Source organism: Dryas octopetala, chromosome 6, assembly GCF_963921425.1.
Source record: "Dryas octopetala chromosome 6, drDryOcto1.1, whole genome shotgun sequence".
Classification (NCBI taxonomy): Eukaryota; Viridiplantae; Streptophyta; class Magnoliopsida; order Rosales; family Rosaceae; genus Dryas; species Dryas octopetala.
In genome coordinates, this window is record NC_141371.1 from 14,618,817 (window position 1) to 14,634,024 (window position 15,208).

Sequence of the window (15,208 nt, forward strand, 5' to 3'; positions counted from 1 at the left end):
GCTCAGTCGGGAGGCGCGCACAGTCGCCGGCGCACGAGGAAGGTAGAGGTGGGGTGTCGGCGTTGCTCAGTCGTACACGCTGTCGATTTCACAGGCGTCGGCGTCGTGTCGAGCAGGCGGGTAGGCGTCGTGTCGAGCAGGCGGGTCGGCGTCGTGTCGGGCAAGCGGGTAGGCAAAGGTGGAGACGCGCCCAGTCGCCGGCGCACGAGGGAGGCAGAGTTGGCGTCGCTGCTGGTTGACTGGAGCAGCAGAGGACGGCAGGATGGCTTGTAGATGGTGATACACGAGGTTAAGGTGCAGCGGAACCCAACAATTTTATGGAAAATTGTTAACCAAATTAATCACGAAGTGCAGCGGGACCCAACAATTTTATGGAAAATTATTAACCAAATTAATCCCGAACAATCTACAAACAGTAGGATAGAGAACTATGCTCTGATACCATGAACAGAAAAGGTTTAGGGTTTTCAATATGATTTCTGCTTAATTGATTAAGACCACAAAGTGTGGTTTATATACATGGGCCTATAACTAGAATACAGGAATTAATAAATTACCTAATTAATTCTAATAATTACACAATAACCACATGTGTTGACTCACACCAACAGTTTTCTACTCTACAGATCGTGAAGTTCACTCTAGTAATAGGAACTAGTTTTCAGAATATATCCTTATCCATATTTTATTTCAAACTCACAAGTTATCTTTACTTAGGGTCATTGTATAATTAAGTGTAGATAATTCTACTTAAACTTAGTCATGCTCGCGATCAAGCACATGTTTAATATAATTAACCAAGCCCAATATTATCTTACAATTGCCGGTGACAATTATGTCATCCACATAAGCCAACACGGACAAATAAGGATGTATCAAAATGAGAAAACAATTCAACTGAGACCTGTTCCGAATGTATATAGCTCCTCATGCTAGCATCTTTGAGCCTCCTTAATTTGAGAGCCAGAGAGGGATGTGTTGAGTTTGCAGACAAAATCTGCCTAGGAAGGATCCACAAAGCCAGGAGGTTGGACCATGCATGTATGTAAAAAAAAAAAAGCAAGAAGTGATTGAATTGAGTCCAAACTGCACTCACAGCAGAGTATTCTTGTCATATTATTTATATTAACTATACAGGTCAAGAGATAGAGGTTAGAGATAAATAACTAGAATTACAACCCTAGATCGATATTATTCTGTTTACAAGATAACTAAGGCAGATGATAATCTCAAGATGAGATAGAGTCGTGAGATTTCTGTTGCTTATCAGTGCACATACATCCTCCTTTAGAAAGCCATGCAGCATTTAAAGCATTGCTCATATCTAATTGATTGATAGGCGAAATCAAATTGGCCAAATCAAATGCTTGTCACATTAGGTTGTAATGTACGGATATATTACAAGTTGGTCTCTTGTTCAACTTATGACTTGAAGTTACTTGTCTTAAGCTTCGCCAAGCCAAGTTACTGATCTTTAACCCAGAGTTCAATTTCAGCTCCGGCTCAACCCAAATTGTATGTGTTAGATAGTTGGAATCAGTTCAGATCGATTAGCTTATGCTGTCAACAATCAACTAATTTTAGGATTATTTTATCGAAACGTTTGTTTTGGTCTAAGAAGTGTAAAGCAACGATTCCTTTCCCACTTCCCAATTTTTTAGGATTATTTTATTTTATTTTATATTTAAAAATTTAACATATATATATATATATTAATTTTGGGCCCCCCTTAAAAATGGGCCCTGGGCCGTCGCACTCGGCTTATGCTGTCAACAATCAAACTAATGAGTTAAAGCATCCATGTGCTCCACACAACTTCTTTAGAATTTTTGCTCAAACCTATAGCATTTTCGATCTTATAAGTCGTTTAAAATATTTGATGCTGATTCTGGTTATCGAGGGGTTAACGCCCAATCAGTATATTGTTATCTTGCAAAACATTTTGATTTGTGAATTATGTTTTATACTTTATACAAGTGTTGCCAGAAGGCATTATGCAGTCGATAACCAGACCAAGGTAAAAAGAAAACACATTTTTCGGGGACCAATTTTATAGACATAACAACAATTAATTTTTCTTGTGGAAAAGGCAAAAGCGTAGGTGTTAGAGAACTAGAGTTTAGAAGAATTAGAAGCACAAGAAAGACAGAACAAATATATTTGAAATTTGTTCAACTTAATTTTTTTTCCTATAGCATATATAATACTACCATTGCTTATTCTAAGAACTTTCTGAACGTTTAGCAAGTGATTTGATGGAACTATATTATACTGATTTTTATTAACTTTTTAACAGGCTATAGCTGTGGAGTTGGGGGCACACAAAATCAGAGTGAATGCAATATGACCTTGTTGATGCTCAAAAATGGTAAAGCAGTCAACGTCGAGTCGAACCACGTAGGCCCGTTGACCCACCACTGAGCGGATGACACGTCGAAGTGGGGCAGGAACGGGTAGCTGGGTCCGACTGGTGAGTAATGAGATAGAATGGTATTCGGAGCACCCTGCACAGATACACAAAAGTGAGCGGGTAGGACACCGGTGTGGTGCCGGCCAAAGGTCCTCCGACGCTCAAGTCAGTGTTCAGAGAGATCTGAGAGCAGAGTGAGTGAATAGTATAATAATGATTTCAGTTGTCCTTTTGTGACAAGAAGGTACCTCTTTTATAGTACCTTTGGAAGAGTGTCAACCAATCCGGTGACGACACGTGTCCTTTGTGGTGACTTGCACTGTAGGAGCGCCACGTGGCACCGGTCTCGAGGATCCGAGTTAGTTGACACGGGCCGGGGGCCCGGGAGGCTTGAGCTTGGGAGGCCGGAGCCTAAGAGGCCGGGGCCCAGGGGGCCGGAGCCCATGAGGCCGGAGCCTAGTGGATCATGGGCTAGGAGCCCAGGAAGGGCTTAGTCTTTTGGGTCTAGGCCCAAACAGCATGGTGTTGGGCCTTGTGTGACTTGTCGTTATGCCGAGATGATTAGTCATACGAACAGAAGTCCCCCAAGTTTCCGAGCAAAAGATACTTCTTGGTTGGGAACTTTGTACACAAAAGAGTCCGAGCAGAACGACAAGTAACCACGCACTTGTTCACACTTGTTCCTGCTTAAGCTACTGTTTAGAAGTCCCCCAAGTTCCTTAGCAAGAAAAGCTGTACTGCAGGAAAGCTTGGGGGTTACATATGAAAGATTTCCCCCCTTTTTTTTTTTTTTTTTTTTTTTTTTTTTTTGTTGTTTCTGATCACCCTGTATTCCGAGCAGTAGACACTTCGCAAGAAACCCAGTGAACCCCGTTCAATGTACTGGTGGGATGTTGCCCTCTGTAAATAAGAGTCTGGGATTAAGCAGTGTAGTTCAGGTATAAAAGACCCACCCCATATCTCACATTTGTTACTGTAGATGTTTTGTGGAGAGAGAATTGCTGTGAGATGAATTGGTGATAAGTGCACAGCAGTCACGTGGAAACAAAAGCAAATAGAGAGAGAGGGCTCGGGTGGGATTTGTGTTCCGCTGGTTTTGCTTTTTTTTTTTGCTTTGTTTAAACACTAGTTGGGCGGAAAGGAGAGCAGGGCTCGGGTCTGAAGACAACACGGGGAGGGGCTGCTCGGGTGGGTGGAGAAGTGAGGTGCTCGGGTCGGAGCTTGCGGAGTGGCCGGATCGGTTGAGCTCGGGTCGGACTCCTGCGCGGGTCGGAAGAGAAGAGGCAGCTCGGGCTCGGGCTCGGGCTCGGGTGTTGCGAGTGTTGGGCTCGGGTCGGAGGATTCCTGCGCGGGTCGGAAGAGCAAGGGATCGGGCAAGTAGGTGGGCTCGGGCCGGAGGGTGCTGCACGGAGGGTGGGCTCGGGCCGGAGAGATTTTGCGCGGAGGGTGCAGGCTCGGGCCGGATCTGGTTGGGTGTTCTCGTCGAGGCTGCTCTTCGCGGGTTGGAGGGGAGAGCTGCGCGTGGGGTTGCCGAGTGGAGGTGGAGGCTGGGCTCGGGTCGGATTTCTTGGGTTGTGCTGCGCGTGAGGTTGTGCTCGGAAGTCACGCTGCTGGGGGGTGCTGCTGCTCAGCTCGGGCCGGGGCTGTGAGGGAGCTGGTCGGCGTCAAACTGTTGATGCTCAAAAATGGTAAAGCAGTCAACGTCGAGTCGAACCACGTAGGCCCGTTGACCCACCACTGAGCGGATGACACGTCGAAGTGGGGCAGGAACGGGTAGCTGGGTCCGACTGGTGAGTAATGAGATAGAATGGTATTCGGAGCACCCTGCACAGATACACAAAAGTGAGCGGGTAGGACACCGGTGTGGTGCCGGCCAAAGGTCCTCCGACGCTCAAGTCAGTGTTCAGAGAGATCTGAGAGCAGAGTGAGTGAATAGTATAATAATGATTTCAGTTGTCCTTTTGTGACAAGAAGGTACCTCTTTTATAGTACCTTTGGAAGAGTGTCAACCAATCCGGTGACGACACGTGTCCTTTGTGGTGACTTGCACTGTAGGAGCGCCACGTGGCACCGGTCTCGAGGATCCGAGTTAGTTGACACGGGCCGGGGGCCCGGGAGGCTTGAGCTTGGGAGGCCGGAGCCTAAGAGGCCGGGGCCCAGGGGGCCGGAGCCCATGAGGCCGGAGCCTAGTGGATCATGGGCTAGGAGCCCAGGAAGGGCTTAGTCTTTTGGGTCTAGACCCAAACAGCATGGTGTTGGGCCTTGTGTGACTTGTCGTTATGCCGAGATGATTAGTCATACGAACAGACCTCGAATTTTCAAATCTGAGATTACAGAGCATCTTATGAAAAAAAATTGGCTATTACGCACTGTGGTTACGAGAATAGTCCCTTTAAGAACAATTGGCACTTTGGATCCAGCCTTGACATCGCTGGTTCGTTATTTAATACACGACTCTTCTCAATATGTCTCCGGCAATGTTTTCATTGTTGACGCAGGAACCTCCTTGCCAGGTGTTCCTATTTTCTCTTGCCTTTGAGTTTCCACGCGCAGTTACATATTCATGAGGAAAAGTGTCTAGCTTCAAAATTGTTAGTAGAATAAAGTGAGACTTCAGGTGAAGCTTATATTCAGGAGGAAAACAAGTTTACAGAAATAAATATACGCATGAACATCATATATATAACAACCCCTGCAGTTCAGGGATTCAAGAATAATAGAATATTTACCTGAATTGTCTTTCTTCACTTCCTATTGGATATATCATATATAACCTGATTTTCATGTATCGCAATGTTAAAGAGCTTTTACCAATTTGATGTAAAGACTTAAAGACTTGATTTTCAGACGTGTTTTTTTGTTTGGAATCTGTAAAGACTTAAAAAAAAAAAACAAAAAAAAAAAATTTGTTAATGCTTATTTTGAAATGAAAACTAGTTAATGTTTTTTAAGGAATATAAATTAAAAAAAAAAAAAAAGCTTTTACATTTTGTGTTTTCAAAGCATTAAAGTATTCCATTTAAAAATTAATGGAGTACACGCGGCGAGAAGGGAGATGGAGTAGACAGCTCAGCTAGCATTGCCTTTGGTAATAATGTTTCCCATTATTAATTGCACCATGAATGGAGTGAGTCTTCGGTGGGGCTTGCCCATTGGGGCAAGTCCCATAGAAGATTTATCCCCATGAATGTACGTACTAGCCAAAAAAGAAAAAGAGACAAACATGATAACACACATACGCAGAGAGCTTCAGCTTCAAGTGTGAACATTTTACCAATCAATCTGCGGATCAATCTTGCTTTGATTGGCCGCTAACTTGTATCAACTTTTTCAATTTTTGATTTCATTCTCTTTAGGGTTGACTATTTTAGAGTATATAATTGTCATTTCAGTTTAGAATTTGAGTAATTTTTAAATTTGGGGCTTAAAATTCAAGCAATAAACAAATGCCAACCAATTTGTATCATAAATTTTGTGAAAATTTTGCTCGACCAATGGATCTGCATAGGATGTGGAAGATCGGCGACAATGTTTGTAGTGCAAATGTTATTACCTGAAGCGGTCTGCACACACTCATAGAACTCATATATATATATATATATATAAATAAATTTTTAAGTAAGGATGTCCTTACTTTAAGAAAAATAAAAACATCATTTTTGGACCTATAATTCAATGATTGAAACCGTTTATATTTTAGAACAACATTCAAAAATTATCCTTGCAAAAAAAAAAAAAAAAACAGTTAGATCGGAAACTGTTTAGCAAACATCATTTCAATTTTATCTAACAGATTGTATTTGTCTACACAGTTTAGATGACCAAATAATCACCGATCATTTCAGTTTATTATAGCAAACATCATTTCAATTTTATCTGACGAATTGTATTTTTCTGCACAGTTTAGATGATCAAATAATCACCGATTTGACTGATTTTTTACAGAGATAACCCTTAAAAATGAACGGTTTCGATCATCGAACTGCATTGTCAAGTGTTACACAGAGAAGATATTCTTACTTTTCTTAAAGTAAGGACATCCTTACTTGAATATATATATAGGCCCATTCCGTTGAGGTATATCTCAACTTAAACATGATGATGTATGACTTGTGAGACTCACTCCGCATTGTAATTCGATGATGGAAGCCGTCTATTTTTTAAGTCTATATACAAGGATTATCCTTGCAAAAAATTCAATAAATCAGAAATCGTATATATATATATATATAGGACCCGATGGTCTCGATCATGGAATTCTCCGCTCTGTGATTGTTGGGTGGTTAGGTGAGCGTGCAATTCCCCGCTCTCTGGTAAGTGAAGGATCATTTTTGTATATATATATATATTATGAGTGATCTAAAGCTAACTGATTAGCAAGTTAATATGAAGCTAACCATACTTTTGGGCCCACCACATAGATAATCTCATAATCCGAACCGTCAATTATTTAGGCCCTACTTCAAAGATCATCATTGAAAAAAATTAACTAAATCGGAAATCATTTAGTCATCTAATTGTGATTAAATAAATAGACGATCACTATTTTCAATAAAAGCATATAAATAGTTGTTATTATAATCAAATGACCAAATGATGTTTGATTTTGAAGATTGTTTTATAGAGATGATCTTTGAAGTAGGGTTTAAAAAATGGACATTTCGGATTTTGAGATTACATTGTGTGGCGGGCTCAACATGGTGGTTAACTTTATATTAACTTACTAACCAGCTAGTTTTAGAGCATTCTTTATATATATATATATATATATATACACATACTCCTTCTATTGAGGTATACCTCAACTTATTTATGTTGAGGTATACTTTATTGGGGCCCACACGAGTCGTTTTGTGTCGATTTGAATCGTTCAATTTTTACATCTCCATTGATAGATCATCTTTGCAAAAAATTAGCTAAATCGGAAATCATTTGCGTATCTAACTTTGATCAAATAAATGGACGAACCAAATATTTTCGATGAAACCGTTTATTTGTTTGATCAAAGTTAAATAGGCAAATGATTTCTGATTTGGCTAATTTTTTGTAAAGATAATCTATCAATGAAGATGATCCTTGCGAACGGTTCGGATCGACACAAAACAACTCGTGTGGGCCCCAACAAGGTCATATCTCAACATAAATAAGTTGAGGTATACCTCAATAAAAAGAGCCTGTATATATATATATATATATAGAAGGATCCATGACATTTTATTTTTGACATAAGTTTTCAATGGGGCCCACTACATATAAGATTTCAACGATTCGAACCGTTTATTTTTTAGGTCTCCATTAAAGGATCATCTTTGCAAAAAATTAAGCAAATTGGAAACCATTTATCATATAAGATTAAATAGTTAACACTGTCAAGTGTTTATTTTGTTGACCATTGAATCTTTGTAGGTAAATGATTTTCGATTTATTTAATTTTTTGCAAAAATTATCTTAAAATAGAGACCTAAAAAATAGACGGTTCAGATCGTTGAAATCATATATGGAGTAAGCTCCATTGAAAACTTGTGTCAAAATTTATGTAAAAAAGGATATGTCATGCATCAACCCAATATATATATATATATATATATATATATATATAGGGGACGCATATGTTTTATGACTTTTTTTCACCATTTGATCTTAAACTTGACAGGATTTAATTATTTAGGTTATAAATCATCAATCAAGACATTTTTTGGTTTTATCTTTCATGATTTTGAGTTCTCGTTCCTTGGTTAGAATTTAAGTTTTAACTTCCAAGTTTTGAGTTACCCGAGAGTTCAAACCTAAAATATAACCTTGAACAATAATTCTATACCTTAAAATATAGAACCCTGTAAAAACTTGCCTAAAAATTGATAAAATGTCATAGTACCTATGTCCGTTCTTTGTTAAAGAACAGACGTTCTGCGGAGAAAATTATGTATATATATAACTTGTAAATTACTAGACACATCAAACATGCAATTACATGAATTCCGCACATAATTTCTCTTTTTGTGAGAAACAAAATTTCATTAAGAACAGGAAAAAGTACAAACGTCTTCTATAACAGGTTACATATTAAAAAATCCGAACAGAATTTTAGTACATGGAATTTCAAATTATTTTAATAAGATGTTTCAAACCAGGAATGGTTTAATGATGCCATAAGGACAGGGAGCAGAAAAATAAAAGAAAAATAGAACAGAATCAACAAGAAATTGCTGACGACAAGACATGCTTTCTGGAGCACCCAGAATCTCATCTACCTGCACAAAATATGGATATAAAGGTAATCAATTTGTTTATCCACCATAAAGATGCTGTAAATTAATTAACATAATCAATTATTGCTTGTGTGTGTGTGTGTGTGTGTTTGAGAGAGAGAGAGAGAGAGAGAGAGAGAAGAAACTTCAGGGTTTAACATAAATCCCTTACCCTTTGTAAATACAGAAAACTTGTTAGAAAAGAAATAGTATGCATATACAATTTAAGTAGTTTATGCATATAAGAAAAGTCGCACACATTAGGGTTAACATAAATCGCTCTAATAATTAAGGACATGCTCTCATTCTTTTATTGGAAGTGCTTCAAGTAACTTCTGTTAAGGGTGGCAGAGCCCAAAATAAAAAGAGAATTTTCTACAAGAAAAACAAACTCTGTTATGAACAATATATAGATGCTCTGTATGATTTTTCATGTGACATCATAATGTTCAATACTATATATGAAAACATAAGGAAAGCTAGATCAACTAGAAGAGCAATACTAAAAGTGTTAGGCACTATGAGTTCAGACTAATTTTACATTATACACAGTAAATTGATCAGACTAGTTGAGGCTGGCTATATAAAAAGATGTAAAGCATCGCTATCAATACCAGCAAAGAGAGAAGACCTTTGAAAGGCCTGAAAATGCTAGCATTCAGCCCCTATACTTAACCCTGGTTCAAACAGAATCTGATCCACATGTTTGATATGCAGATCTAATAGCTCATTGGTAACTAGGAAGAAAAAATATCATAAACAAAAAAAAAAAACCAATGATTATTTTCGTGCGAAAAAACCAATGATTTTAGTTACAATACAATGTCAAGTACCTGTTTGTTGTGTCCTTGTGCTGGATTCTCCTCATAATCAATTTCTATCTTGGAGCAAGAGTTTGCTGAGTGAATATGCCAGGAAGAAAAAGAACAGGTATGAAAGAAAAGCAGCACAAATGGTCAACCAGAAATTTCTGCCGCAAAACATGTTTTGTGAAGCACCCTGAATCTCATCTATCTGCACACACAAAAAAAAAAAAAAAAAAGATGTAAAGGTAATCAATTGGTTTATCTGACATGGAGATTGTTGGTGTAAATTAAGCTTAAACAAGACAGACAAATTGCATGAAACGTCTTCAAGGACCATTCTTTTGTAAAAAGTTTACTCAAATTGGAAACCATTTAGATACCTAATTGTGATAAAAATAAATAGTAATGTCATAACAACAAACACAAAAACCATTGATTTTAGTTAACAATTCAAAAGTCAAGTACCTGTATATCACGATTTTGCAATATTGGAATATCCTCATCATCAATCATTATGTTGGGGATCAACCTGATCTTTCTCCAATCTTCACCTCCCACCTTGCACCGCCCCTTTAAAATGTCACTCTCCAAAATGATCAAAGATTGGAGTGACATTGGTAGTCCTTCCATTGGCAATGATTGAAGCTGAGAGCAACGATGGATGTCTAAAATTTCAAGCGAAATTAGGTAATGGACTGAAGGTAGGGTCTCAAATGCTGGACAAGTATCAATGCTAAGCACTTTAAGGCGAGGCATATCATATTCACTTATTCTTGACCAAATTCTCAACTTTCGCATGTCACAAAATTTTAGTGTCTCCAAGGATGGAAAATCACCTGCCGACCCACAAAATAGAGCATCCACGTGTTCCAAAGTATGCATCTCTTGAATGAGAAGATATTTGAGAGCTGGAAGTTGACCAAGAGAAGGAAGGAGTGTACAAAATTCACACTTTTTTAAGTCAATACTCACAAGCTTGCAAAATGATGAGTCAGCTATCCAATTTGGAAATATTGAGCTGTAGTAACCTGTAACTTTTAGCTTTTGCAACCAAACATGAGGTTTAAGCCCCGTAAGGACTTGCTGGTGATCATCAACTCTTTGAACTGTAATTTCATTCCACTGCAACTCCAACTCTTCTAGGAATTGCTTGTTGCCTAACATAGCAGTCTCTGCCTCTATGCAATCTGCCACATTCTCAAGATTTTTAATGCAAATGGATCCCCGAAGGCACCTCATGTTCTTAAGCTCCTCAATTCGGTATCCTTCGCCTTTTCCCACTATAAATGCATGCAGATTTTCTAGACTTGTTAATTTTCCAACTTCCTTTGGCCTGAAACTAATTTGGCGGTGTCTATCGAAGTCAAGATGTCGTAGCTTGACCAACTTGTTTAAGTTCTCAGGCAACTCAAGAAGTTTACAACAATTCTTGAGCTTCAGTGTTTCTAACCTATATAAATATGCTATAGAGTCTGGCAATTTTTCAATTAACGTATTACTAAGATTGAGGTAACGAAGGTGAATTAATTTTGCAATGAATTCAGACAATTCAATGATGACACTATGACTCAAATTCAGCACCCTTAAGCATTGCAATCTTTCAAAAAAATTCTCTGGGACTCGGTTAAGATTGGATGCAGATTCGGGAAACAAGATAAATGTCCTCAACTTCTCATACCTGTAAAAATCTTCCAATGTAGATGGTTGAATATTTTGATGAAGCAAAGAAGAATGTCGAACATTTGCAGACATGGGCAAGACGCACGACATAGTGTCCTCCATACGAAAGCATAAGTTGGTTGAAACTAATCTTGCCAAATCATGAATGAGGTCATGCATAGTAACAACTTTTGAAATTTGGAAAAAAGACCTAGAACACAAGTCATCAAAATACTCTTTTCCAATGTCTTCAATTTCTTTTGTTCCTTGGGCTTGAATGAACCCTTCTGCTGCCCATAATCGGACCAAATCATCCATTTCAAATTTATAATTATGGGGGAAAAGACAGCAATAAGTGAAACATCTTTTCAAATAAGCGGGCAAATTATCATAGCTCAATTTGAGTACCGGATAGATTTGGTTTTTATGTGGTACCAATTCCCAAAGCTCATGTTTTAACAAGGTATTCCACTCCATCTCTCCTGTTTTAAAACGCAGGCCATTTCCAATTACTTTTGCTGCCAATGGAAGCCCTTTGCACTTCTTTGCTACCTCTCTATACCCATCAAAATTCGTACTTAGGAGTGCTCTTTTTTTGATAATTTCCCAACACTCATTAGGAAGCAGAGTAGGCAAATGATAAACAGGAGTAGGGGAAACAATTGATGAAACAGTTACACTTCGGGTAGTCATCACAATTTTGCTCCCTTGTTTTGCTGCCCGAAAAGGCAATCTTAAGACATCCCAATCCTTAAGATTCTCATTCCACATGCCATCTAGTACAAGTAAAAACTTCTTCCCCCTCAAAATCTTTTGTAATTTGATTTGAATTGTATCAAGATTTAACAACTCAAAAGCCTGTCCCGTAGCAGACTCGATGATGCATTTTGTGATCATATGCACATCGTAGTCTAAAGAAACAGAGACCCACATTTTCAAATCAAATTTTTTATTCACAACTGGGTCATTGTACACAAGTTGAACCAAAGTTGTTTTCCCAATGCCACCCATACCCACTATTGGAACAACAGAAACATTCTGTCCTTCTTGCCGCTCAGACAGCAGCATCTTGATGATGTTTTCCTTGTCCGTACGCCTTCCAATTACAAATGACTCATCAACTAGCGAACAACTATGAGGAGTAGACAAAGTTTGAGCATGCTGTCTGAACTTGATTATTTCTGTCATAAAGTAACCCTCCAGTTCTCTTACTAACTCATCCAGTTGTTTCTGCTTCTCCTCTATGTCAGACGGAATATTGGAATTAAAAGGGACGAGGTCACGTACCTGATTGCCATTGTTGGTAGGCACGTCGCCAGAATTCCTCCGTGCGATTTCAAAATCAATCTTGTCCAGCAAATCATCCGCATCCAAAATAACATTCTTGAGATCTTCGAGCAAAATGCGGCATGCCTCGGGGATACATTGCTCTTTTTCAACATCATCAACAAGAGCTTGAATTTTCAACAATGTCCGTCCCAACTTGTTCAGCTTGACGTCCAGCCCCTGAAATAGCTCTATCTTTTTTTGAGCGAAATTTGCAATCCTGTCAAGAACAATCTGCAGAGATGCCGATGTGATGCCGGCCGACAATACCAGAGAAAGTATCTCCATAACCGCCATAACAATTAGCAAGGAAAGAAAGTGCAAGCTTTGGCATTCCTTTTACTGGCTACGAACGGCAATTCGGCAAGTCGTCGCCTTTTTCTGCAACTCGTAAAGTCTTGGTCATGCCGGCCAAGACCAACTCTAAAGTCTTGGCCTTTTATTTTAATCAATTTTAAAGTCTTTGGTCAGTGTTTTGTTTTTATCAAATTTTAAAAGGTCTTGATCCTTGTTTATTCTGGGTTTTTTGTTTTTAGGTAAATGTAGTGGTTATGAACTTATGACTTATGACTTATGAGCCGATTGGCCAGTGTCTTAAGCTACCTTTCGTTTTCTCTATTACCCCACACGCCACAGCACACCATATCATCCACCTGTCCTTTTTTTTTTTTTTTCCTCTTCTATTCCCCTTAATTTATATATTTTTTTTTTGAGTAAATTTACTAACCACTTTTTTTTTATTAACTGCGGTATATGCAAGTAGTGAAATTTCAAAAATTTCGACGAAATTTTTTGTTTTTTCGGAATCCCGAAATTTTGTCATATATTTTTTATTTTTCGAAAATATTTCGACGAAATTTTGACCACCCTGCAAGTATGTTTTTGTGGAATTTCGTCGAAATTTGCCACAATTTCGTCATTGTGATTATTGATACCTCACTCCCAATCCCATTTTCATCCGCTCATATCTCTCTCTCTCTTCTCTCTGTCTTCTCCCTTGCATGCAAGTTCTCTAGTTCTCTCTCTCTTTATCTCTTCTCTCTCTCTTCTTCGCCTGCGACAGCCCTTTGCCTCCTCCCCCGGCGTGACCCCCTGCAAGGTGGTTTGTAACCTCCTCCCCCGGCGAGAAACTTTGATCATATGGTTATTTTAGATATGGCGTGTGACCCCTGCAAGATATTGCGATTCTTTGATCATATGGATCAAGAAATGAGGAATCTACTATATATGGCTATTTTAGATAATGGGAAATATAATGTCCCTGGACCTCCATATGTATATATTAATATATATTAATATATGGTAATATTAAGTGATATAGATATGTTCATATGTGATATGTCTGTGTTCTTTGACTTCTTTATGCTTTTATTTGATATTGATATAAACAGTTAATTCCATATTGATATATACAAGGAGTCAAATTTCGAAATTTTCGGCGAAATTTCGCCGAAAATTTCGTTTTTTAGGGGTATGGAAATTTTAACACCATACCAAATTAATTTCGAAAAATTTCAAATTTCGGCGAAATTTTCGATATAGAGATTGGAGAGAGAGGGGAGGCTGAGATCGGAGGAAAAGAGGCAGAGCCGCTGCCGTCACCATCGCCGGAGGGAGAGACAGAGCCGCGCGCGCCGTCGAAGGAGGGAGAGAAGAGATCCGGGGAGGGAGAGAGGGAGATCGGGAAGGGAGATGGAGATGGAGCAAAGAGAAGAGAACATGGAGAAGGAGGGAGTGAGGGACTAGGAGAGAGAAAGAGAAGATGAGAACTGAAGAAGGAAAGAAAAAAAAAAAAAAAAAAAAGAGGTCTGGAGTCTGCTGGTTAATCACGGGGGCAGGGAGGAAGAAGTGAAGAAGAGAAGAAGGAAAGAAGAAAAAAAAGAAGAAAAAGAAAAAGAAAGAGAAAGGGAGGAGAGAGAAGAGAGATAAGAGAGAGAAGAGAGAGAATGAGTGGGGTAGGGGGGTAGGCGTGAATCACGGGGGAAGAGAAGAAAAGGGAAAGAAAAAAAAGAAGAAAAAAAGAAAGGAAAAGAAAAAAAAAAAGGAAAAAAAAAAAAAAAAGGAAAGAAATTTTTTTTTTTTTTTTTTTTTTTTTTTTAAGGTAGATTGAGATTTGGAGTCTTTAGACAATTGGAAAGAAAAAAAAATTTAAGATTTTATTTGGGGTTTGATTTGGTCATTTTGGTGTTTCGTTTAATTGTAAACATAAATTATGAAAAAGACATAATATAGTATATTAGTAAAAAAACGAAAAAAGACATAACACAAGCTACACAGCAAGTTAGTATTTGGATCTGAAGATTAATAAAATAATAGAGTTTACAATGGGGTACATAGGTAAGATTGAGCAAATGTGAGGTGTTATTTATATAATTATTAATTCGTGACCTATTTTTTTAACAGTATTTACCATCAGCGCGCATTATATTTATCTTATATTACATAAAACCTACTATATAATTTAGTTTTTTCAATGTTTTTTATTAATACAGTAGATAATATGTTAAATAAGCATATGGTCAAGTTTCATTCAAAATTTCCGTGTTTTGATAGTAATTTCCGTCGTTTTTATCTAATTTTGTCGAAATCGAAATTTTAATCGAAATTTCCACGAAAATTTCCGTCGAAATTTCCATCGAAAATTTCCTCGAAACCGAAATTTTACTCCTTGGATATATATATTAAATATTAATTGATTATTTATTCATTTTTACTAAATTTGAGGCTGCTGATGCATGATCAATATTTGCTACTATTGA

General features: G+C 38.1%; 1 protein-coding gene across 1 annotated transcript; it reads right to left on the reverse strand.

Moving 5' to 3' along the window:
• Positions 1 to 8,449: 8,449 nt before the first annotated feature.
• LOC147282685 (putative disease resistance protein RGA3) lies at positions 8,450 to 12,853 on the reverse strand. Its single transcript, XM_086247858.1, has 3 exons — positions 9,930 to 12,853; positions 9,492 to 9,672; positions 8,450 to 8,661 (listed from the first exon to the last, which is right to left on the reverse strand). Exons 1-2 carry the CDS (start codon positions 12,744 to 12,746, stop codon positions 9,529 to 9,531), a joined length of 2,961 nt encoding a protein of 986 aa, XP_086103984.1. The 5' UTR covers positions 12,747 to 12,853; the 3' UTR covers positions 8,450 to 8,661; positions 9,492 to 9,528.
• Between the last annotated feature and the right edge of the window lie 2,355 nt (positions 12,854 to 15,208).